General features: G+C 40.3%; 1 protein-coding gene and 1 long non-coding RNA gene across 5 annotated transcripts in view; one reads left to right on the forward strand and one right to left on the reverse strand.

Annotated features, from left to right (window-relative positions):
- Positions 1-17,806, forward strand: part of LOC310893749 — a 45,110-nt gene extending 27,304 nt beyond the window's left edge. Inside the window, exon 3 of one of the 2 annotated variants that reach the window (XR_014579264.1) lies at positions 16,302-17,806. This is a non-coding gene — a long non-coding RNA (uncharacterized lncRNA). Of the gene's footprint in view, positions 1-163; positions 2,797-16,301 lie in introns of those variants that run through there. The other variant, XR_014579265.1, reaches the window with a different exon arrangement.
- AMPH (amphiphysin) overlaps positions 1-26,877 on the reverse strand; it is a 131,293-nt gene that overhangs the window by 9,105 nt on the left and 95,311 nt on the right. The window contains exons 12-19 of one of the 3 annotated variants that reach the window (XM_083823113.1): positions 21,594-21,701; positions 17,823-17,846; positions 16,205-16,228; positions 14,146-15,915; positions 13,571-13,603; positions 12,104-12,154; positions 9,886-10,002; positions 2,803-2,859 (exon numbers count right to left, since the gene is read on the reverse strand). In XM_083823113.1, the coding sequence (XP_083679239.1) occupies positions 2,803-2,859; positions 9,886-10,002; positions 12,104-12,154; positions 13,571-13,603; positions 14,146-15,915; positions 16,205-16,228; positions 17,823-17,846; positions 21,594-21,701 (2,184 nt within the window). The remainder of the gene's footprint in view (positions 1-2,802; positions 2,860-9,885; positions 10,003-12,103; positions 12,155-13,570; positions 13,604-14,145; positions 15,916-16,204; positions 16,229-17,822; positions 17,847-21,593; positions 21,702-26,877) is intronic. The other 2 variants (XM_083823114.1, XM_083823115.1) reach the window with 2 other exon arrangements.

Here is a 26,877-nt window from a genome sequence, read left to right on the forward strand (position 1 = left end):
TATTGGTATATACTGGCATATGTTAACAGTAATATATTGGAAGTATATTTACACTGGATTCATTCTAGAGGTTGGAGGGTGAAGGTAAGTTATGAAACACATTCTGTTAATCCAATTAACTTCAGTATGGAATTTTTAACACTGAAGAAAAACTGTTTTCTAGGTACCTATGTCAAGCTACATTTAGCAGAAATGTCTCCAATCTTCAGTTACAGTCTGCTGCTCCTTGTTTCTTCAGCTTGATCTTCCCTTCATGGATGAGACTAATTCAGATAACTGAACTGAACTTGAACTGCCTGCAATTGTTCATGGGCATTCTTCAGACATTGTTTTTTTAGCAATACCTAATATTGAGCACCACTCCTATTGATTGCTATTAATTAATGTGATAAATTCTTCTGGAGTCCTTGAAGGCAGAAAATACTACTGTGTTTTGTAAAAATTACCAGAGAAGCTTTTAGCTTGAACTAAGAAGTCTGCTGGTGAAGGATGCTCTGTCATAAACAGAAGTAACATCAAAAGACAGGGGCAAACATTGACATCTTCTCCTGTGACTTGTAAGGTCTGCAAGCCTGTCTCTCATAGTATTGCCAATTTTAGCAGTCTTGACCCAGGAAGATATTCAAATAAATGATCGATGTAAAAGCCCTGGAAGAGACTAGTATGTAACAGGGAGAACAGAGTGCATGTCAGATTGATTTTATACCATGCACTTCTAACAGCATGCTGCAGAAATCGATCTTGCTGTCTGTTGTGATTAGGATCAATGCTTCTTTTTTATTTATTGGATTTGTATAGCCCATTTTATTTTACGAAGGAGGAGAATTCTAATTTACATGAATCAGCTCTCAAATAGTCTGCACCAAGAGGGTGACGCTCTCACAGCCTGTAGCTGTAACATGCTGAATGCATACCACAGCTCACAACTGCGCAATCATTTATTCTTGTGCATTAGAATACAAAAACAAAGCCAGCTAGATTATTAGAAGCTTTTACAAAATCTTATGTGTACTAACACAGAATGTAACTCACTATCAGCCTCAAATATTTTTGATTAATATTAAAAGAAAGAAAAAAGAAAAAAGGGGGCGATTCAATCCACAGAATTCAGGACAGCTAGCATCCCACACACAGCTATGGTTACCACACACTTGCGGGTATAGTTATCAATCTTACCTAACTTCATATTGAGAACCAACCCCACAAACCTGTTTTACATAACACTACACAGTCTAATAGTATTCCAAACTAGTTATTTCTAGCAGTATTATTGACACTTGGAGAGTTTCCCCAACACAAAGGAGACAAAGAAGGGGCCATCTAATATAACGAGGGCTGTGGTAAAAGAACCACTTGCATTTAACTGCAGTTAGAGTGAATGCTTCTTCACCCAGGAAGCAGCTGATCCATGCAGTTGGATTTTCCACTAATTAACAACACTGTCAGCTCAGTACAATGCCACAGATTTGGCAGCAGCAAGAATGAGGCCAGGAAGAGGAGAAGGAGGGCTACCAAGTCTGCAGCTGGGGGCTGTGGGAGGAGCTCACTGAGCTATGCCGATTTTCCAGAGCTGAAGATCTAACTCCATGGCTGGGTTCAGAAAAGGACTGGGTAATTTTTATGACAATTAGTCATAATTACAGCTAAGCCAGCTAACATAAAGCCAAGAAGAACTAATCATCATGCTTTAGGGAACATATCAATTGCTTGCAAACTCTTGGAAGACTTTTTGGGGAATACCAAAGAAGCAGTTATGAAAGGTACATCATCAGAGGGACCATCCTCCACTGGAGCCAGGATATCAGTTTAGCAAATACCTTGATGCCTGACAGGAGCTCTTCTGCATTCAGCAATACTGCTCCTTTAAACAGCACACAGGATCAAACTTACCAGAGAAAAGACCTTGACTTTACAAGGACGTGTATTGGAAAACTGGGGAGAGATACATTTCAAAGACTTAGCCTTGGTGCTCAGGGATGGCGAGGAATTTCTTCTTGGACCAGAGCTGTTGGGAGCAATAAGCCAATGCTAGAGAAGCAATGCAAAGACACTCTTGCGCTGTGTCCACACCAAGAGCCACAGCAACTGGGCTTGATCTACCACCTCCATCCCGTACATTCCTGCCAGAGTAATTCTACTGATTTCTAGGTGGGTGCGTCAGGCCGGTGAGGAGTATAGCACCAGTGAGTCAGTGCTGCGGGTCACTGGGGAGAAGCCAGCCTCTGGCAGTAGGGCCTCATCCTGACTCAGAACTGTGCTGCTTGGGAGGTACAGCTGCTGGCAGCAAGCCTCGCTTCCCAGTGACACCGGGGGAGCCTGGAGCCACATAAATATACGAAATTCCAGCAGGGCTACTGCCAGATTTCTTTCTCAGACTCTACTTCTCTTCCTGCATTTAGTACGTAGCCTTTCTCCTGTGCTGCTCTCTGTGTACTTTTGAACATGTTATAGAATCACGTTAGTGTAAAAGGCTTCAGAGTGACTTGTTTTATCACCTCTGAAGAAATACAAGCAAAACGCAACCATTAGATTTCATGCATGCTCAGCTACAGATAAATTTGTTATGTCATTGAGTCTTTCATAAAGCTGTCCCAAGATATTTATCACTCTATACTGCTGCAACAAGCAGTTTGTAAGGTAGGTCCTGCTCTGAGTGAGAGTTGTTTTGATGCCACAGCTGGGTCACAGTTGCATCGTATTGGCTGCATACTGATACCATGCAAATGACAAATACATATTTTTGCCACACTTCTCTTGAAGATATTAAAGCACAACCACACTCCTGATGTTCTTCATATGTACCTCGCTCTCTTTCTCAGCAACTCCAGTTGTCTCTTTATCCCCTGCCTCGACACTGTCCTGTATAAAGAGGAAATATGGTCATCACCTTACTCATGCTGAGGGAATGGTTGCAGAGAAATAGGTATTAATCACGCTTAATGAAGGCATAGCATGTATGGGATGCAATGAAATGAATGGTGGGAACTAAATATGGGATAGTATATAGCAAGTAAAAAGATTCTTGCTGTCAGATATCATCTGAATTAAAAGTAGCTGTAGGCTAAAAAAAAAAAAGGCAAAAGAAAAAGAAGAAATAAAGCCTTTTACTTATATCATTGCCATGGTGCTGGAAGTGCTAAGGACAATTTCATTTATTTTTGCTATCAGTATTTGTATTTTTGAAGAATTTTTAATAACCAACAACCCACAACACTGCTGACTTTGCAGTTTTCCATCAACCTCAAATTTCTCTCACCCAAGACTCACACTGTTCTCATTATAACCTGGTGCTTCCCCTGCAACTCACCAGACTTTCCAGGTAAACTTAAAAAAACACTTACTAAAACACTTACTTCTTCCACATATGTTGGACTGCAACTCATTTAAAGGGATTGTTCAAAAGCTGGGTCACAAAGTTCATCATTTTTTTTCAGAATCACCTTTCTTTAGGTCCATATTCAGTGGTACTTGCAGTAGGTGCCTGACATCCAAAAAGTAGACGTGTCAGTGGCTTTCTAAATCTGACACCCATGTAGATGTTCAAGGGATCACAGTTGTGCTGAGCAGTAATGGGCTCCCCCCAAATAATGCTTTTTACAGCACAGATGGTATCTAACATCAGGTTCCTTCCCACAGAAGCTGTAAAACTGCATGAGTTCCAAGTTTTGGAAATGAGGAAAAAGGCACAATTATTCCCAAACTCTGTGGGACAGCTGTGACCTTGCTGGTTTCCAATTCTACTGCAGCATGTAGGGATTTAACCAGCAACACCCCTTCTTCTGCTTGAGCTTGGGTTCAATTTTGGCTATTATTCCACCTAGATCAACAGGTTTAGGTCTAGTTAGGTCAACAAACTATCAAAATTGCTAAAATTCAGGACTGATTTCTAAAGATGTTTTTCTAAGGACAAGTAAATCAAAGCCGCCTTATAGAAATCTACTTTGCTAATAAATTTTGAGGCTGTTTTGCAAACACAGCTATGTCAGGTTTTTCAGAAGACCTGTAAGGGTGAAGACAAGTTATGCAAACCTATGTGAGGACACAGTAGCTTGGACTGCTTAGACTCACTTTAGTGATCAGAAATTAGTTAGACCTCAAGTATTCAGGCTCCAGCCAACTGCCTCCACATGCCTGCAATAGTCACTCCAACATTTCTACAAGTTTCAGCTGAAATGCTTGCATGTTCCTTTTTTAATAAGAGGATGCTGAGTTATATCCAAACTTCACATCACTCATGTTTTTTCTAATCTAATCTTCTAGTATTGCCTGCAGTCACCTCATAAGCCCCAACCATGTCCAGATGCCAGGGCAAGGAAGCTGCTGACAGCAACGTTACCATGGAAACCTCTCATAGCTTTATCCTGTTAAAATTACACTGTTATATAACCTTTTTTTTTTTCCAAATCATTAATTTTTCTTTGAAGCTGTCAAACCTCTGCCATGAAGTCCTGTTTTTTACAGTAAGTTTGAAAGAGATTGTAGAGGGTCTTAAAAAAAACAAATATCAACTGCAAAATACATATTTCTCATTAGCAATGCATGAATGCATATAGCTACCCACAGAAGTCTTGCTCTTTTTTTTTTTTGTACAGAAGATATATACACATATGTTTCTATTGCCCATAAAAGCCATATGTCCAATGGGAAGTTGATAGATAAACGCTTTCCCTATTTTTGCTACAAAAAAGTGCTGATTTTTTCCCATCATGTGTATTTACAAGTCAATTTGCCTTCAGAAATGAGCATCATTCTGCACTTTATGTTCAGGAACGTGCCAGTCCCTGTCCTTCTCTTAATAATAACCTGGCGATATTCTCTCGTAAGAATCCCATCAGCCAAGCTCACAGCAGTAGTTTGGGCTTCTTTGTAAAAACGTACATACCTGTATTTTCAAATGACAACTGTTTTTCAGGGTAACTGAATGCAGTTATGGTGGGAAAGGGAAAAGTAAGGGGAATTGCCCTACTTCCTAAGAATTATTTTGCACTAGTCAAATTAGCGGCATTGCTCTTTTGATTAGTTGTAAGCTGGGAGTTTTAGAAGGGAGGCACGGTAGCAGGAACTGTGCCATTTTTAAGGCATGAAAGCCTAGTAAAAAGGAAGACTAAAAAAAGTCTGAGTTAAGTAACACCCCAATTCCCTAAACAGAGTAAAATCTGCTTCTGCACACCTCAAAAGAAGAACACTGTTCTACATCAGTTCTCTCTCATTTTTGGAGGCCATATATTTTTCAATGGCCTCACGCTCCAATCTTGCACCTGTACTTAGCTGCAAGCTCCAAATTTGGACACAGATGACCACTCTTCTATATCTGACCATTGGACTGCTCTCCCAAATTACATGCTCTACCATTTGGGTGCCATGAATTGTAGCTACAGTGGGATTCAACCATAATTGGATACTCTCTAAGCTGGAGCCTCTTTCTTGGCCTGTGCTGTACTTGTTCAGTGCCTGCAAAGAGTTTATCAGAAGGCAGTTTCATATGTGCCTACACACAGCTTTGAAAACCACAGTATTTAGCTGAGTGTCTGAATGCTTTAATGGGAGAACATCAGAGTCCAGACAGGCATCAGACGCAAAGCACAGAAAGGCTCCTTCCAAACTAATGAGCATAAGGAAATCAAAAAGCTGACCTCTGAGCAGAGCTGTGAACTCCGGGTGTTATGTTTCCCATGAATGAGAATAAGAAAGGGAAATAACAAGACTTGCTAAGCTTTCTCTTTGTTATACCGTACACTTATCATCTTTGTTTGATGTGAAAAATTGATGTGATGATAGGGGTATTATTATGTGAAATCAATCAGCGGTTAATGCTTTATATCCTTTAGACTCTATCCTTTGGATTTTACATCTGCCTTTGGGGATACTGTGGAAATAAGGAAACAAAACTGTTTCAGTGTGCAAAAGTCCATGCAAGAAGAACATTTTACTATGGCTGGCTTCAGTTCTTCTGGTGCACACAGTGATTCTGGTCCTTTAGTTACCTAACATTTTGTTCCCCCCACCAAAATAAGGATCAACTGTTGCCATCAACTAATAGAAATTGTATTTGTTCTAAAGGAACAAGAACATGTAATAATATCCCATAAGCAATTATGATGAACTCTTGTAATGAAATCTTTGGCAATATTGTTCAGGCAGACTATGAAACAGAAAGTAAAGGAACCCAAATCCTGAGCAGGGAATGGTACTGTAACCCCTAGACTACCCTCTCCTCAATTTAAATAAAAGCCCTACCAAGGAATTTACTACAACGTTCCTACAACAAAAAATGCATGCCATGAATTCTATGGATTAGTGGGATTTGACAGGAAATTTACTACAGAAAAATTAAACTGATTAGTGGCTGTGACTACAAACTGGAAATTACTAAGACCAATAAAAGATTCCTATCAGGAAAGCATCTATTAATATTTTACAACTCCAATTTATAAGTAAACCATCACTCATTAAGTAAATGAATGCAGAACTGCTGTTGAGAAATGACATGTTTTCATCTTTTGAAACTCAGTTTACTTTTCCTTAGCTTTGATCACATTTGTTGTTAATTCTAACCTTCAGAACTCTTTTTTTGTGAGTCCTGGAAAGCACTGCTTGAAAATAACAACCCCTCAGAGCCAAATGAAGAATGACTCAAATGACTCTCTTTTTTTCTTTTTTTTTCTTTTTTTTTTTTTAAATAAATACTTTTAGCTTATTTTCCCAGATATCTCTCCCAAATTAGTAAGGACAACTTTGTAAATAACAAAAGAAAACAAACACACACACACACAAAAACAAACAAACAAAAACCCACGAAGTACAAACCTAATAATAACTGCTTAATTTCTATTTAATGCCTATGACCATCTTCCTGGATTACTACTAAATTGCCTGGTGCTCACAGTGTTTCTCTCCCCGCTCCCAATAGCTCTGCAGTCATTTGCAGCACCTACTGGAAGGACACAGACCAAGAACTCCTCAGTGATGGTCAGGCAGCAGAATGGATTACCTGAAAAGGTCATGCCAGCTGATGAGTGAAGGAGTGGTGAATGACCACAGCCTGTCACTTAATTAGCACTTCAGACATACAACAGATTTTAGAATTTCATCTTAGTGCACGAAAAAAAGCACAAGACTTCCTTTCAGAGAAAAAAAAAAATCCATCACATTTTTTTTCTTCATTAAATCCTTACAGAAAAACAAGAGAAAGCCATCTAGAAACAACCTTCAAAGCTCCATTGACATCTGTTCTTCCACATTATTTCCTGCCTTTCAGTTACCAGAAGAGGACTCCTGACCAATACTGATTTCCCATCCCTCCTCTCTTCACCTTCCCTCCCTCCTTCTTTATTCCAAACTATCAAATTTACTCTGACTAGATGTGAGGCATTTTAGACAGGAGTTTGACAGAACAATGTGCCTTGGAGAGGCAGTCTAATTGTTTGCCTTACTATAGAGTTGACAAGTTATTACTGTGATTTATATCAACTCAAAAGAAAACACACATGGGGGAAGAGCCTGGTCTCCGCAGACTGTGGGGCCTTCTTACTTTGTGTATGTTATTGTAGGGAGATGATGTTGAGGTTGCTTGCTCCAGTGTTTCCTACAGATATGAACAAGAAGTGAATTAAAAAAATTGAAACATACTCAAAATTCATGCAAGTGTAATCAGAATTGAATCCTATTCATAATTCTAGGAAACACACTGGGATTGCTTCCCTCCATAGCCATGCTGCTGCCACACCTAGGAGTCCACAGAGAATGGGAAGGATTAAACAAAATCAGGGATTATCTTCCCTCTTCCCCAAAGTCCTCCAGAGCAGCCTGCCCAGCACTGTGCTCCCTTCCATCCACGATGCATTATTTTTTCTTTTTTTCTCTGTTAGAAAGATGGGAGCAAGGGAGGAATGATTATTAGGTAGGTGCTGCAACTAAAACTCATCCCTGCCTCTTCATATCATTCACACTGGATACCATTTTTTAATCCCATGGTATGAACAGTTGTAACCTCTCAGGTAAACTCATCAATCTGTTTTTGAGAAAGTCTTTAATTAAACTAGAGTGATACTCCAAAGCCTTGCACATGGACACTAGTATTTCCTCCTTTCTGATGAAGACAGTTTGCATAATATCACGTGTGACTTTTGTATGGGTCCAATACCATCAGCAGATAACCAGCCTCTCACTGGTGGGTAGAGCTTCATAACACTTTCAAGCCAGCCCTCAGTTGTGTTTGTATGCTCTCTTAATGCTGTCCCCTTGTGTTAGTGACATTACCCAGCCTGTAGTCATCAATAAAAGTCACCATCAGGCTTGTGGTGTCTGGGCCATTGCAGTTAGCAGAAATGTTAAATATGATCAACTCCATAGACAGACCCACGAGACAGTACATGTCTCTGCATATCTGATAAGTTGATGCTCTGCACTGACTTGTCTGCAGGTGACAGATACTTCTACTTTCTTCAGTTGATTTGCACCTGCTTAATATTATTTCCCAAATGGCAAAATATCAAATGCTTTACTGAAAAATGCCTACTTTTATGATGAGGAGAGCATCATCATTCCTACTTCATAGATAAAGATACACAGGGATTTGCCCAAGGCCAACAGCAGGTTCAGCAAACTGAACCCAGTTCCTCTGTGAACATTTACTGCACTGAAGCATGCTTGATGGTCAATGAACACAGCTACGAAGCTTCCACTGGCTTCTATGGCAAAGGAACTGACCCAGAAAACTTCCACTATTTCTGCCCAGATTTTCAGCAGGAATTTGCAATGGTGCTCAGGTTCAGCCCTCACATTTTTACTCAGCAACATGGAATGTGAGGGAAAACAAAATATTTGGGGGTCATTTTATTCACTATAAAAAGGAATGATTGACCTTTCCTGTAACAAGGAGGTTGTCTCTGAGGATATCAACTCAGATTTCCCAAAAACAGCATTCTGCAGTATAACTGTACAACTTTCCTGTTGTACAGTTTTCCTGTAGCGCTGTACAGCTTCATACCTAGTCAGCTTCTGGTCCATCAGATTTCTGTTCATATTTTAACAGTGTTGAACACTTGTTACAGACTTTGAACAGTTATTGAATCGAGGACAGCATCAATACTGTCAGACTGGCAGCCTACAAAAACTGATGCATTTCTTTTGAGGGGTTTCTTAGCCTGTGGGTACCACCCACCTCCAAGACCTCCTGAAAGTAGTATGTAGAAGAGGAACCTCAGCTTGACAAAAAGGGTATTCACTGGGATACCTGTTGTAAAAAGGATGCTACCCCTATGCCTATCGTCTCAGACCACCTCTCATTTTGTAGAGATACTGAGTACCCTGCTTTGCTCTTCTTGCAGAGCTGTTATTTCTTCTCCTCCCTCTGTTTCCCAAATACTGACACCTAAACATTTCCATACAGGTGCTTTGGAGTTCCCTCCTTGGCTCATGGCTAGCTTATAAAACCATAAGACTTATAGATCTTTATATTACAATCACATTTTGCTGGTACTTTCATGCTCTAGCAAGGGCCATACAAGATACACATTGTCTTAGTGCTTACAGCTCAGCTTAAAATAAAATGAGAAAACTGCTAATAAGGTCATTTATAAATGGCGTCAATTCTTTCCCCTCCTGAAGTTCATCTGGAATCAAACAGAACAACAGATAAAACCACAATCGTTCAGCTGAACTTCAGTCTAAAATGCCACTCTTAAGAGGAATGACATTTTAGGGCCCAAAGAAGCACGCGTTGCTGGAGAGACATGCTGTGACGCAGTCAGGCGCTGGAGAAGCCAACCACGGATGGGCAGTGAAGAATGGAAAGGATGGCTGAAATGCAGCAGGCACGTTCACCATGATGAGAGGTGGCTCAGATGAGGCCGGTGAGGTGGACACGGGGGGCAGGTCACTCACCGCAGCCTGCTCTGCTGGCTTGGCAGGCTCAGCAGGGATGGTCTCCTTTTCCACAGCAGCAGCAGCAGGGGTTTCCTCGACCTTGGGTTCTCCAGGTGGAGCTTCTTCGGCCTCAGTCTTTTGTTTTATTGATTTTTAAGTAGGCAGTGGAAAAATAGTTGAGGAGCACGTAATAGTGGGGAGAGAGGAAGGGAATGGGAACTCTGCATGGCACCACAGTGTTGCTTCACTCCTGGCAGGCTCAGTGTTTGCAGGGCTTTGCCAGGGAGAAGATGGCAATGCTTGGCATTACAACACCTTGTTACTGCTTAGCATCTACAGGGCTCCTGCATCCTCAGTGTCCTATATGTAAACTGAGCCAGACCTATATACCTCACTTAAAGAAAGAGAGCACTGCTTTACTGAGTTACTGAAAGTGGCAGTGAAAATGGGAGGAAAGCAGTCAGTTTGCTCAAGAATGCTCCAGAAAGTGATGGTAAGGCCACACGTGTTCCAACCTATACCTTCAAATATGAGTTTTTAAAATTATCCCCTATTCCTTAGTTCTGTCAGTTCTCAGACCCCTTCTCCAGTAAAGGGGGGAAGCAATTAGCAGAGACCCAAACAGTTTTTACATACACACTGACTGCTTCACACTGAATTCTGGAAGTGTGAAACTCATCCCTGGTTTCTTTTTAACTTGCATTCCCTCTTAAACTCTCAATCACCTACAAGGCATCCATTTATCAACAACACTATTGGGATTCCCACCCTTTTAAAATCTGGGATAGGATTATTTTTTTTTAGCAAGCAGATATAGTAATCATCACCAGCCCTGCAACACATTCAGTCCTGTAGCAAAATAGCCCACAGCAAAATCACAATCTCTGTTGGTGCCGTCACCTTGCAAATATGCACACATACAAGGGGAGAGCTGCAAGCTGTGCTCAGCATATTTCATTTATAAAGATGGCTGACTCAACCATTTAAAATAAACCCAGTAGATTAATTTGCCATGAACAAATTGCTCAGCATAATAAGAAGCTTGAAAGCTATTTAGCTGCTTTGGAGTTGATAACATACAGCTGGCTAGAAGGTCTCCTGTGATGAAGAGACAGCTTCCATGAAATTCTTAAAAAAAAAGTACTAAAATCTTCTCCCCCCTGATATTTTTCAGGAACACAAAATGAAACAAAACAACATGGCCTTTCACTTCTTTTCCCACATATTCCTTAAGCAGACCGGTTTTTAATGAGGTACAGAGAAGTCTGCCTAAACAAGACCTTCAGGATTTGGAACAGAATAAAGAAACATTCATTATATTATACCACACTGTGCAGAAATCTCTCTCGGAAGTGTGTTAATATCAGCTCTAGGGAATTTCACAAAGAAGAAACAGGACTGAAATGAGAAACTCAAGACAGATTTATCGCAGGTAAGATGACTAATGAGTTTCCTGAGGTTTAATGCTGGAAGATATTTTCAGGCTTGCAACCAAGGGCAAAATGTTATAATGCAGATTCTGTTGATGTGCTTCAAGTGACTTGTGGGCAAGCAGTCTTCAGACTATTTACCACATTTGAACTACAAGTAAAAATACTAAAAATGCACTCATTGCACTCAGTAACCATTCCAAATACAAGCACCACCACAGGCATTATACGAAAGCCACATTAAATACTATTCAGTATCATGCTGCTGTTCTTTAGTAGCTATAGCACTTGCCCAGCAATGCTGCTATTCCACATTCATACTCCAGGCTAACCAAAGACTAGCAGAAACTAAGAAACTGCCAAAGTATGATTATTTCCAAAAATATTTCCCACTCCTTTATTATGCCTACTATTAATAATGTGGAGGATAGATAAGACTACAGTAATATTGGGGTATGTAAACAGCCATCATGTACCATCACTTCCTTGATGTACACTGGACCATAGTACCCATTCTTGTTGTTTCTTAACTGCAATAAATGAGGAAACTGTTTGACTATACCTTTGAAAAATAAAAGTACGTGAAGGAAGCCTGTTTTTCTTTTCTTTTATGCCATGCTATCCTTGTGAAAGACTTTCAGTGAGTAAAGATTTACAACTACAGTGATACACCCACTTACTCTTTCAGGTTAAGGTTTTGTGAATTAGAGGGTGGAAAACGAACAAGGAGCAGATATTTTGGCACAAATTAAAAATGGTACTCTTTTTATAGGTCATTTATAAAGGAAGCAAAAGCTACCGCTTACCAAAGTCTCTGTCACGTTCTCGTTTGATTGCACTGTAAATGCACCGGCATCCTAGATATAAAAATGAAAATCAATGAGACAATATTTGACATGGAATCTTTGCAGTTGTCTACAAAAGACCTGATATTTTATAGGTTATTCAGGCAAAGTCATCTATAACTTCACCTAGAATAAGTAGGCAAATAGATCATCTATATAGTTATTAATATTTGTTACTAGTTAAGCAATATTAACATTAAAGACACTATTTTTTCAAGTGTATAGTGTATATTCCACAATTCTAAGCTGTGCTAAGTTATTAAAGCAGTGAAGAACCCTTCATTAAATACATGAGAATAGCAAGGACTTTGTTTCAGTCACACTGCACTTCAAAGTCGAGAAAGTCAGATTTTTTTTTTCTTCCAGACTGCATGTACATGTGCATGGGGAGTATGCAAACTCTGAGCTACTTTCACTTCCTTGTGATTCTGGGCTTTTATTTGAATAGCAGCTATAGTGCCAAGTAATAAGAGATACAAAGTTCTATACGTGCATTAAGAATGTACAAAAGTGGAGAATGAATTTTTCAATACCTTATTCAGAAACATTTACTTTGGAAAACATTGATGGGTCCCAGTCCTACCATGAGGGTGTGGGCATCAAATTTTTATTTCCTTGGGGCAAACATTTTGCCTTAGTGAAATGGGATGGAAGACTTGTGTTTTTGTCTTTTCTTATAGATCTTTTACTAATTTAAAAGACCTGGAGTAAAATAAATAAGCACTGAAAGGCTCATTTCCAGCCTTGTAGAGGCTCAGCTTTTTTTGTATGTGCTGAAAAATGGTGTACAGAGTGTTCTGTGGATAAGCCATTCTCTGAAAGGTTGCTGGAACTTAACAAAGCCCTAGATCGTCTGCATTACAATTTGGGATTTAGGCACTGCCCTGGAATTTGACAGCATAAGTATGGTATCTTCATGTGCTGCACTGCTGCAATGCATAATGCAGTCTCACCAACAGCAGAGCAGTAAACGCTCGGGTTTAACTTCCAGATTAAGATATATTTTAAATGAAAATAAAGTTGCAGAAACAAATCACATTTTATATATACATATATACAGTTACTGAAAGTATGTGAAAGCCATGAGGAAGCCATGCTTTACAAGATTTAGGGATAGTGAGAAAAATAAAATTAAAAAAAAAAAAAAAAACAATGAAAATGCTAAACCAGTTCATTTACGAGAAAAGAAAATCAGTCTTCCTAAGGTCATGGGAATTTTCCAGCTAAATTCAATCAGGCCAAGAGTAGTAGCATCCTGGTAACGTCTACAAATACTTTCTGAGAACAGACAAGTTTAGGATTTGTGTCATTATGACATTATTGTACAGCTAGTCTGTAGAACAGATTTTCCAAAACTGTGCAGCTAGTCCTAATCTCTTCCCAACAGCATAGAAAAAAATAAAATCTCAAAACTTGTTTATTTCTTACCTGTGCAAATCCATTAAATGCAGTGCTAGATGCCTAAGTAAAAGTGAAGATCAGAACAAATTATCATTTGTTTACTAGATGAGAACATGAGTAAAATATTTCTATTTGCAAAACAAAAATAAGCCAGACCAAAAAAAATAATATTAAAAAAGAAAAAAAGGAAGGGCAAGGCAGCAAGATATATGACAGTGCTATCTGATAACAGGTTTCACAGGCTTAAAGAAGGCACCAAAATAAAAAGAAAAAACAGAAAGTATTTTTATATACTTAAAAAGAAAAAGGCTGTAGGTGCATTTAAAATTATATGTATGAAATACAGAAGCTGTGAGACACCACGTGCCTTCACAGTGTGACGCTTCATTCACCTTTTTGAAATGCATTTTTGTCAGCCTGTTTCATTACATGGCTGAAGGGCACCACACTATGAACAGTCGCGTGACCATTTTTCAAAAAAGAATAGCAAGGGCTTAGGAGGGGTACTGGGAAACACACAGATGGAGTGTTTTGAAACAACAAGGTTATGCATGGCCTAAGGAACTCTTTGTCTAGACTAGGCTACACACTGGGGTAGGTACCTCTTCTTTATCAGCCTCAATTTCCTGGTACAACAATCCATATCTCCGGTTAGCAATTTCATCTTCAGATAAATCTGAGTTGTTGGTCTCATTGTCTTTAGGACTAGTTGAACTCTCGGTGCTAGCATTTCGGGAATTTCCCATTTGAAACAGAGCCAAGGGTCTAGCTATTTCCTTGCTCGGTCCAGGACAGCTAACACTTGCCTGCTCCCCAGGCAAGCCTTGTTTTACTGGTTCCTCCTGACTTTTATTGCTTGTGCTTACACCTACTTCTCCCCAGCTGTTACCAGTCGCTCCCAGGTCCTGTGTAGACCATTTATCACTAATGCCTAACCAAGCATTTTCGATGTTACCTTCCTCTGCGTCTTGCTGCTGGGGGAAAAAGGGCCAATTATCCAGTCCATTGGCTTGGCCATCTGACAGGTTAGAAAACCCCCAGGAGTCATTAGTAACTGTTGGATCCCAGTTTGCCAGCCAGGGGTCTGTTTCCAAGACTTCAGGAATACCACTGTGACTAGGATGCTCTTCAGTGACTGCTGCTTCTGCGCTACCTGTCATTTGGTCTTCTGTATTATCCAGGCAAAGATTACTGCAGTTTGTGCTAGCAGCATCAGGTGTCTCAGGCAACAATGCCTGCGCTTTTTCAGCAGCAGCTTGACCTTCATCAGCAGCACTACCATTGTCTTCAGGTCCTTTACCAGACTCTTCTGCACTGAACAATTCAGTGTCACACAGAATGTTTCCAGTATTTGTAGGGTCCTTTTCTGTGTGGTCAGTTACCTCTAGGTCAACATGCTCTGTCCTGTTTATACACACCATGGATGGATTCTCTCCAGTAACATTGTCATTTTGGTCTAAGCCACCCTCAAACATCCTTTCATGGTCCTGAGTCCAGACACCAAAGACTCTCTCAGGTTCACCGCTAGTGTCTTCTGTAGTTTTATCCACTACTACTTTGTCCCCGTCTTCCAATCCTGTGCTCAGCAATGCTTTTTCTCCATCTACCTCCTCAACGACATTTACCTCTTTGAATTCTTTTCCCCCAGGGTTTTCTAGGCTAGCAACACTAGCTCTCCCAGCTTCCCCATTGTTATCTTCCAACTCATGTAAATTTTCTGCCTCTGTGCTGACTAAAGTTTCACACTCTGACTTTGCTAAACCCTTATGAAGTTCTGCCTCACTATTTCCTTTTGTTTCACAACCTTGCTCTTCCGTTTCCTCTGTACCTTCTACCTCCTTGCAGTTAACAGCTCTGGTCTCTACCTTTTCACTTGGCTTGACGCCTGCCCACAGAGACTCTTCTTCCTCCTGCTCTTCCTCTGCCATTTGCACATCACATGGGAGGGGTTTATCCAGCAAGCTATCAGTTCCTAGGATGGGTGTCTCAAAACTGGTTATGTTCTCTAAAGGCTGATTGGTCACCACATCTTCCCATGGGACATTTTTAGCATCCAATAGGTCCTCCAGTGAAGTCCTCTGGTTTTCAGTTACTGAAGCAGACCCCGGTGCAGCATCCTCCTGCTCACCTACAGCAGGCCAAATACTAGCAGGCAGCATACCCATGGATTCACTTGAGGTTTGCTCTGCCCCAGGGAAAAGCAAAGAACTGCCTGTAGTAATTTCCTGGCTGACACTGGGTGTGCTAACATCTAGGCCCCAGTTGAGAGAACCTAGATCAGTTTGGGATCTGTTAATATCTTCTGATGACCCAATGTTTGGGGTTTCCTCCATGACCAGGTTACACAGGGAAAGACTTTTTGAAGAGTCAGGCTTTAAGCAGACAGAAAAGCAAAGAAAAAACACAAGATGAAAAAGATAAAGGCGGACTTGATGAGAAAACACAAAATTTATATTTTACTATAGCAGTTTTAATTTAAAGAATGAAAGTGACTAAATTAAGCAGTTTAAGGAAAAGCGTTGTGGCTTGCAACATTTGGAGGCAGTAGATTGCAATCTAGAAGAGCGGCACTGATAGACGAAACAGAAAACTATACATTATACCACATTGAATAAAGCATATATCTAGAGTGGTTGCAATTTTGGGGGGAGGTTTGCTTACCGGCTGCGCCAATTCGCTGCTTGTCTGTATAGAAAAAAAATGTATATATAAAGCACAGAAAACAAGAATATGTTTTTTTTGTTGTTGCTGTTTTTAGAGCGGAAGTTCATTAATTATCATTACCTAACCAGCAGCAGTTACAAAACTGGTGTGGAGAAGCAGCAGAGCCACTCTACTGAAGACTAATCACAGGCCCCTTCTTTTAAGCCATGCTTCTAGCCACTGGACTGCATGAGAAAAGAAGTTCTACAGGTACACCAAATATTTCTCATGCCTTGCCTTCCTCTGAGACCCACTGACATTTTTATCATGGGTACCCTATTACATCTCAACTGAAGGGAGGAATCACTCTCACACAGCAAACACAGAAGGAGGCAACCAAAGTGGTATCAGTGCGCAGCTTTGATACTCCACCACTGCACCATGAAGAGGCATTTGCATCCACACACAGTAAGGCATCAAGCCACAAAGCCAGCTGTTTACACCACCACTTTGAACAGATACAAATTCTGCAAGGAAGATCAACAACTACTCTGCACTCGGTATGAAGAGGAACTCCGTAAAGGTTGAGTAGTCCCAATTTCAAACATTTAGCTGTGAAGCTCATTACTTGCTTTTTTTTTAACTAAAGCAAAGAGGGAAATAATTATAATACACAATACATACATAACATTAATGAGCTATAAATAAAACTGTGAAAAAAAGACAATGGCAAAGATATCTACTATTAGTTTAAAGCTATAAATCTGAAATATTTCTGGGTTATTTTAGCTGGTCTAGATACTGGTAACCTTGCAATTTTGGCTAGTCTGCATGTGTGACTTTTTCCAGACTTTATTTAACCTTTCCCAGTAGAAAGAAATGAGTGTTTAATATACATCATATAAGTCGTGTTCACAAAATAGTGCTGCAAATCTGAATGCATGAGAAGCATTCACAGATTTCTGTGCTGCCTGAATCTGAAAAAGGCCAAAAAACGGGTGTTCCAGGCTGCACATCAAGTCAACTCAACTATCTCCATGACAAAAATTGAAAGAAAGCTTATAAAAACAAGCTGTTTTCTTCCTGCAGATCACTGTATCTGATTTGACACCAGGAAGTGTAAAGAAATATCTCTGCAGCTTTTTAAAGCAGCAGCTGCTTTTGTGAATAAATCCAGTTCACTGTATGCTCACTATTAAAAGAACAAGTTAAATTTTCTCTTCACTCCTGAATTGTGAGAAAATAGGTGCCCACTGGGTTAAAATCCTACAAGTTAAAGGAAATATATCTTCAGATAATTAAGAGAAGTGACTAGCATCCATTCCTACCCTCTGAAAACTATAAAGCAGATGAGAATAAAAGCAGCAAACGTTTAGCTGTAATGATCATGAATCTTATTAGCCTAGATTTCTGACATCATTTAGGTTTTATAGGCCAAGCAAGAGAGATTTTTTTTTTTCCTGTTGGTTTTAAAAAAATCCCAGGTGGTTTCATATACTTTAAAGTGTTTGTCATGGTCTGTAAATTCTATATCTTGACTTCTGGGGAAAGCATTATAAATCTGAGTTGAGGGTGTTACAAAATCATACACAAAAAAACATCCCAATTCACAATGATAAATGTCAGTCAGCCTTACCGTCCATAGATCCCATGGCAATGTCTGAAAAAAGGAGAGGAAAAAGACACCCTTAGAAAAACATTGTTCATTTACTGTATGTTCAACATGCTACATAACTGCATGCATTAACTAACGTGAGAGAAGAACTTATAAATAAGCATGTTTATAATATGTATATATTTTATATCTGAACGTGTGTGTGTGTGTGTGTGTACATATCTGCATAATATGCCCCTTTTGGTTAAGTAGGATGAGCACTAAGTGGTGGACTGTGGTATTTCCCACTTCCAAGTAGCAGTTGTTTTCCAGTGAATTCATACTGCTGTATACTTGAGTAACAACTAGATTCTGAACTGGTGACTCTGAATGACCTTCAACAGGTGCATACAGGTGCCTCAGTAAGGTGTAAGCTTTAAGAAGCTTATGTAGGTCAGGATTTTTAGGCAGGAAATGATTCAGCTATCCACTGAAAACAAATGAGTTTTCTTATAACTTCAACACAACAAAGGAAAATGCTTTTGGGGAAAGAAAACAAGAAAGTTGACCACTGCTTTAATTTTGTTTTCCAGTTTGTTAAGCTATAAATGTTAGTGACCTCTCAACAAAAGAGCTGAGTGGACAAATGAAAGAAGAGAAGCAGACTTCAGGCCTAATATTAATAGCCCCCACATGTGAGGGAACTCAAATTCTGTCGGAGATACTTTGAAACACCTCCACTACATTCACATCTAAGTTAAAGTCCATGAAAAATGAAAACATGAGATATTCATAAAGTAAAGCGTAAAAGTGTTCCTGAAATATTTCCAAATGTTAAATGTGACATCTAACATTTGCCTAACAGAAAGAATTGCTGCATTTGGCTTCTTTTCTTGCCTGCTTCTTTTTTTATAACCACAGAGTCAATTGGTTTAATTTTGTTTAAGTCCAGGTGAGTGTGCCCTCTGCAGGTGTAACTCACAAGTGTACCTGCTTATTCTGATGTAACCTTATTAGCTGAAAAATGATAGGTCTCTTCTACTAGCCCTAACTGGTGCAACCCCCAGACATCCTACCAACTTCCATGGAAGGGGAGTGCTCATTTTCATTTCTTAATTTTTCTTTCATTTTTCACAAGACTTTGTGCACAAGGTGAAGGGAGCATACTGAGGAAAAGGCAAGACAGACCACAGCTAGTAAAAGGAGTTGAGGGCCAGGCACATTTAGAAAGGCCACCTCAGAAGCAGGTGTAGAAACATGTCCTGGTTTCACCTAGGATAGAGTTAATTTTCCTCCTAGTAGCTGGTATGGTGCTGTGTTTTGGATTTAGGATGAGAATAATGTTGATAACATGCTGTTGTACTGTTACAGAGCAGTGCTTACACTAAGCCAAGGACTTTTCACCTTCTCGCTCTGTCCTGTCAGCGAGGGGGCTGGGGGTTCAACAGGAGCTGGGAGGGGACAGAACCAGGACAGCTGACCCAAACTAGCCAAAGGGATGTCTCATTCCTTGTGGTGTCATGCTGAGCAATTATTATGGGGTGGCTGGCCAGAGTCAGGGGGACTGCTGCTTGGGGACGGGCTGGGCATCGGTCAGCGGGTAGTGAGAAATTGCATTGTGCATCACTTGTTTTTTACACATTATTATTATTACTATCATTATTGTTATTATTTCTTTTCTGTCCTAATGAACTGTCCTAATAAACTGTCTTTATCTCTACCCACAAGCTTTTACTTTTTTTTCCGATTCTCTTCTCCATCATAATGGGGAAGAGAGGGTGAGCGAATGGCTGTGTGGTGCTGAGCTGCTGGCCGGTTAAACCACAACAATACAGAAAAGCAAGTGAGGAAAGGCAGACTAGGGCTTACTTACTGTAATCTGATCACAGTGGCAGAGTACTGGGGGGAGGTAATTAAATGATCAATAGGGAAGTCATGTCTGGCCTCTCGAGGCATCATAGTACAGATTACTCCTGTCTTCAGTTCACTACTTCAGCACAGTTTGCTGAAGGGAAAATATCCATAACTGAGGCAAAACCAGTACAGATATAGAAAGACCACTTCAGGCTGTCTTCCTAATTCTCTGCAAAGTAGCATAGGGGTCTCCAAATACTGCAGTCACAGATTTAATTCTGTCTGTGCTCCCATAGAAATGACGCTGTCACATCCAGTGAGACGGAAACTTGTCTGCAGAGCTATTCTTCCTTCTTCTAAAAATACAGTACACTGACTCTTCCACACATGCCTGCGGATGTGGACCATTTTTAACATGTATATTTGGTGGGATGAGAGGTGGAAGGAGAAGAGACGGAAGGTGCTCAGTTAATTCTTCCTGTGTACATAGATGAAAACTTACAATGTACTTTTCTACACAGAATTATATTCTCTATCTCATGGTACAGTTGAATTTAAAATATCTATTTTCATTAAAGTAATAAAATATACTGCAGTCACACTGTACAGTATGATGTCAGGACAAACAGGGTCTGTCAGTGAGGTTACATATTTTTGTTTTAATGATCCCACTGCTCTCATCAGGATTATTACGCGACAGGCTGAAAGGGGACAGTTAGCAAAGTCACAGTCAGAATTTTCTGTCACTGCTGAGCGCCAAGTGATTTCTTTTCTTTTCTTTTCTTTTCTTTTCTTTTCTTGTTTCCAGGAAGCATGAAAAATAACAAGATGAACAAGGTCTCTATTATAATTAAACACTCCTAGCAAACCACAATGAGAAACTTCAGCTGCTGTTCGGAGTGCTGACTCTGCACTGTTTTTCTGACAGTGCATAACCCATCAGAAATCGGTACAGATCTCCTTATATAATGAGGACTCCACACCAAATAAGAAATTAATTAACTGAGATCAAGGACTGTCTCAGCCTTAAAGCTTCTTATCTGATCACTCCTTTCCCAGTGCTGCATTCCTGAACAGCTGATTAGTCCTCTCATGTCTCATAGTACAAGGCAGGTTAGTGATAGCCACAGGGATAATAGGCTTTGCTAACAGTGTGCTAATATTGGTTCCTTGTCTGTGTATAACACTGAGCTCCAGCTCTGCTGGACAAGGGAACTACTGTATTTTACTATCAGCCCTAGGGGTAGTGAGGGCGAGTTCTGGATCTTAAAACAGTAGGTGCTTTAAGGCAAACCAAAGAAAATCAGCAACTTTCATATAAGCTTTTTTTTTTTTTTAATATATTGCTGAGAGAAACTAGAAACTACCATGGCAAATATTAATGTAGAACACAGAATTCTTTAACACAACATCCTGCAAAGGAGCATGCTATTCCATCCTCTCACTTTCCTTGAGATTAGGTCTAAAATGAATTTATGAAACCAAAACCACTCAGATCATATCCCCTGCTTGGTATGGAAAATTCATCACAGCAAAACAATTGCATGCTGACTCCATAAGACCTAGGCCCCCTTACACCTGTTTCCAGACATGAAAAGTCAAAGCTAGGTCAGAAACATTGTCAGAAAAGCAGGTGTTGGAGGATTATAATGTTAGCATTAAGAGATGTTCTAAAGAAGGAAGATAACGATGTGCCAAAGTCAAGGCCAAGGTACCAGCAACCATTCTTATTGGCAGACAACTCATTTTACCACCTGACAACTTCCTCTTCCTCCAGTATATCATCAAGTATGAGGTTACTAAAAGGGAAAGATATATGGCTGACAAGAGCTGCTCAGGAAGATCCAGTGTTTCAGATGCTGCCAATATACTGCTCATTAGTACATCAGGAAAACCTTTACTACCAAAGACAGTACTTTGCATTTGTGTGCTTTGCTTGCCTCAAAAGCAAAGAGATACCTGAGACATGGGTGAATGAGATACTCCTGTTGATACAGCTTCTGGCTTGAAAGGGTCGAAGTCCAGATCTAGCAAAGATTCTTCTTTCTTAGCTTCAGGAACTTCATTCTGTTAGAAGAGAAACATAACTCTTGAAAAACTTCTCTCTCAAAAACTGACCCAGGCAACAAAATGTTAAAAGGCCCAGGAAAAAAAAATAAAAAATTAGGTCACAGATTTTCAAGCTGCAGTGCAATCCAGGATGGGAGGAAGCTCTGAAGACTTTCCTGAGCTTTGGTGTAGCTTTTAATCGTATTTTTATGAGCTTCACTTTTATGATGTCTTTGTTTTCTGCATAGTAGACTTATGTCTTTTCAGGCTAAACAAATTGCAACCCTCTTGAAAAAGTGTTGAGTGTTCACTGTTTGAGTCTGAACACGCTTTTAAGTGCTCTGAGGTGACACCAAAATTAAAAAACTGCATAAATGGCCCAGCGTCCATACATTCTAATAAGTGAATTTCTCCCCAAACACAAACATTAGTAATATGTCAACATAGGAGGACATAAATGCATTTAAATTAAATTTCAGTTCTGAACAAGAATAACAATTCACATTTAATGCTGCACTTAGCACTAAACTTTAGGAAACGTCTTACGTAACACTAACTAAATCTTGGTAACCTGATCTGCACTTACAAAACTGGATTACACACTAGAGCTTTTTTTTGTTGTTGTTTGCGATTAATGAATTAGCCAAGGCCTCTGAAGTCACTGTAAATATCTATATTGTTTCAGTGCACTAGGAATCCTTCCCTCTGTAAATTAACATGAGCAAATAATTATCATCCCTCAACACAAAATGTAATTTCTAATTAGTGTGAGTCCATTGCTGAGATTTAGTTATCACTAATGATAAATGCTCTAGGCAAGCATCTTAGTTTTATTAACAAGTTTAGTACTGTCCACTGCTAGTTCATAGAATTATAGAATCATACAATGGTTTGGGTTGGAAGGGACCCCAGCTCCAATCCCCCTGCCATGGTCAGGGACACCTCCCACCAGACCAGGTTGCTCAAAGCCCCATCCAGCCTGGCCTTGAACACCGCCAGAGATGGGGCATCCACAGCTTCTCTGGGCAACCTGTTCTAGTGCTGTGTAGTAAATAATTTATTCCTTATATCTAATCTAAATCTCCCCTCTTTTAGTTTAAAGCCATCATCCCTTGTTCAATCACTACACACTCTGGTAAACTGTCCCTCTCCAGCTTTCCTGCAGGCCCTCTTTAGGTACTGGAAGGCCACTATAAGGTCTCAGAGCCTTCTCTTCTCCAGTCTGAACAACCCCAACTCCCTCAGCCTGTCTTCCTGAGAAGAGGTGCTCCAGTCCTCTGATCATCCTTATGGCCTTCCTCTGGACCTGCTCCAACAGGTCCCTGTCTTTCTTACGCTGGGGACTCCAGAGCTGAAAGCAGTACTCCAGGTGGGGCCTCACAAAAGCAGAGTTCACCTCCCTTGACCTGCTGGGCATGCAAGTGATCCATCCATCAAATCCATGTCTCTCTGATTTAGAGAGAAGGTTGTCATGTGGAACAGTGTTGAATGCTTTGCAGAACTCCAGGTAGATGACATCAGTTGCTCTTTCCCTACCCACCGATGCTGTAACCCCATCGCAGAAGGCGACAAAATTTGCCAGGCACAATTCATCTTTAGAGAAGCGATGTTGGATGTCACCAATCACCTCCGTGTTTTCCATGTCCCTTAGCATATTTTCCAGGAGGATCTGCTCCATGGTCTTGCCAGGCACAAAGGTGAGAATGACTGGCCTATAGTTCCCTGGGTTTTCCTTTTTCCCTTTGTTAAAAACGGGGGTTATGTTTCCCCTCTTCCAGTCAGTGGGAATTTGACTGCCACGGCATCTCAAATATGATGGACAAAGACTTAGCAACTACATCTGCCAGTTCCCTCAGGAACCGGGGATGTATCTCATCAGGTCCCATGGACTTGTGCACCTTCAGGTGTCTTAGATGAACCTAATCTTCTAATTGTTCTTCTTCTAGTTGTTCAGTGTTTATTGAACAGTGAGAGAAACTTGTCTTTCAATATACAGAATATATAGGTAGTAAAGAATTAGAGTGCTATTTTGGAAACAGTATCATTGGAATACCATTTTTTTTACACATACATTCATATATAATCTTACATAAGAACAGTAACACAGGTTAAGACCAAAAGTGCACACAGTTCAACCTTCTGCCCCTAACAAAAGTGTACAGCAGGGGAAGTCTACAAAAAGAGGACGGTCATAAGAACAGCAAGATGACAATAAATCAAAGCTGTTCTATTGTTAAAACTTTTAAGAGTGTAAACTTTCCCAATTAGTATTACTATCCGTAAACAAATGTTCAAAAACTGTAGGTAATTAACCTCCAACTGCAGATAATTAATGGCTTCCATAAGCCACAAGCTGCTTGGGAACAGGGTCAAAATAACTCCTTTAAAGGCTCCTATGCTGAGAACAACAGAGTAGCCAGGAATTCTTCAGTTTGGTAGCTGGGCAATGTAGGCAGGGTTTACGCTGGTGTGAGAGGCACAGGGGCTGACTGCTCTGTGACATCCCCAAAGCAAGAAGGAAGGTAGCTGGGAAGCTGACAGGGGGCAGATGTGGAATAAAGAAAAGGTAATGTTGCTTCATGTGGCACAGAGTTCAGCTAGGGGAGTCCTTGCCTGTACTGTGAATGTGAAAAATCTACATGCGTTGAAAGACTGAACGGAAAAATCTGTGCAGAAGCAGTTTGTTGAGAATGATTAAACATGCAGAAACCATGTTCAGGAAGACCCTGAGTGCAACTGGCTGTAGGCAGGAAGACTTCATGAGAAAGGAATATAAGGAGAATCAACTTGGCCTGCCTTAATTTATATTCTTTCTTGACCTCTGCTTTTGGACACTTGGTGATAACAGATAACTGGTCTGACCCACTGAAGCTGTGGTATATTCTCACACTTGAAAAGGTCAAAACCAAAACACCCCTCCCCACCAGTGGCCAGCATTACATTCATTCAATTTTGCCTTTCAGCTGATACGTTTAGATTTTATCACATATACCCTTGAGGCACTAGTACTCATATGGTCATACAGCTTGATGAAATAACACAGAAATGGAAGGAGATGGAGAAGTTAATTAACTCTCAGTGAGGTTCAGGAATGAAGATGTTATTTATGAGGACTGAATCAATAGAATCGGAGTCTCAATTAGGTCCTGCAAGATGGCAACTAAGGGATCTGTTGTGATTGTTTACCAATCACTGACTGCAAAAATTACTATTATCAGGTACCCTCGGATCAAAACAAACAGAACGCTTCTTGTTACTCTAGGAGCAAAGGCCCAAGCAAAGTTACAGTGTAAATGAGATACCAAGTTAGACTGAGATTTAGGAAAATGAGGAACCTCAGGATATCCTTCCATAAAGGACAAAGCCATTACAGGAACACCTGGCAATTGCCCTGTGTTAATTCCACCACTGCATTACAAAGCATGGATAAATGCTATGCTTGAAAGAGACAGCTGTTGTAGAGGCAAGGCTGCACCCCTAAATGGACATGTACGTACAAGGGATGGAGAAGGCATAAAAAACTGTAAGCACTGCCAGAACTGCCATCCCCTCTCCACACAGACTTTGAACAAGCTTTAAAATAGCCTCAGCTATGTGTCATTCACTTCAGGGCTGCTGGACACAGACACGTTAAGTACCTGGTGGAGGCCATATTATAAAGTCCTACAGTGTCCAAGCTAGTGAACACTAGTAATTGGAACACTAGCAAAATTTTATATAAGCAGCTGTCCAAAACCAATAACACGATTAGCCATGAAAATTGCTATCTGATTTTTAATTTAGTAGCCAAAGCTGCAAAGACGTCTACACTGTGTCTCAGCACCTCAGCATACCAAACACATGGCAGCAATGTGATGGGACAGGAGAGGAAAACGAGAAATAAAGCAAGGAACACTCACTTCTAAGCAATCTTCTCATCTGGTTGCCCAGATATCACATCTTCTTATGTCATTTACTTAGCAGTAATTAAATCCAGTCTTGAAAATTAATAAGCTGGAAGTGTGAGCTGCTTTATTGAATCTGAGCTGAATACTCAACAGCATCAAGCAACTGTCTTTCGTTCAGCATCTCATACAGCACCAAATGTATTACTGCTGCTTGGTAAAAAAAAGATGAAAAACAGCTACAGGTTATTTGCTTCCCGTGTTCCAGAGGAGAAAAGTGTTTAGGCCTATTCATAATCCTCTCTGAAACATGGATTAAAGCAGCAAAATGCTATTCATCAGCTTGTTGGTTTTGTGTCTCTGTATGACGACAGTGCCATAGACACCAGCAGTGGTCCCTTGGGAAGTCCTGAACCATTAAAGAGCTATGCAAATTTGACAGCTTCCTCTGTACTACACCCCCCATCCCGCCCCATCCCCCAAAAGAACTCTGGCTGTACAGGAGATGCCATAAGCACCAAGAGGAATGTCTGTGTTTCTTGTGGTTTATGTGCAATATATTTTTAATTATTGGTTCTCTTATAGAAGAATATAAAACCCACTGTATCACACTATTCGTGTGTTCTTGTACACATTCATAGGTCTCAGATACAGTAAGGCTGCTTTAGTGATGGGGATGGATTTTTTGGAGGGAGAAGGGCAGATCATTTAAGAGAAGGTGGCCAGGGAATAACTTAGGTCATTCCCAGGTCAGTGACTGGGGAGGAGGGAGGGACATAAATCACTCACTGAAGGGAGATCGATTTTTTCTTTGAAAGACCAGGGAAAGATTTCATTTCTCAAGAGCATGCCCCACCTTTATTATGCCATTACATTTTTATACCTATCCCCTGTAGAAATGCTGTAAAGAATTTGGAAATGTGACTTACATTCGTTTAAAGCTCTATTCTGGTGTCAGCTCTTGATGGAAAAGCAAATCTGTTCCATTTCTGCTTCCCTAGCTGGCTTGACAGCTGAAGGTTAGGTAGATACAGCATTTAATGCAGGCAGCCATATCTAGCACAGGTTACACTGGCTCTGGCCACAGATGTCAAGCCTTACATTGCCAGAGTGATAACTCCCATGAAGTCTGTAAACAATGAGGCAACCTATCTGCAATCCCCCTACTGCAAGGGGGCCCTGCAGCAGCTGTGTACCTGCTTCCCAGTGTGGGAGTTGCCATTAATTCTTTAATCGTGTGAGACCTTAACTATGAATAACTCTATCCTCTTCCAAAGCCCTATGGAAAAGATCCCTATGGAAAAGAGGCA

This window comes from Anser anser, assembly GCF_964211835.1.
Source record: "Anser anser genome assembly, chromosome: 2".
Taxonomy (NCBI): domain Eukaryota; kingdom Metazoa; phylum Chordata; class Aves; order Anseriformes; family Anatidae; genus Anser; species Anser anser.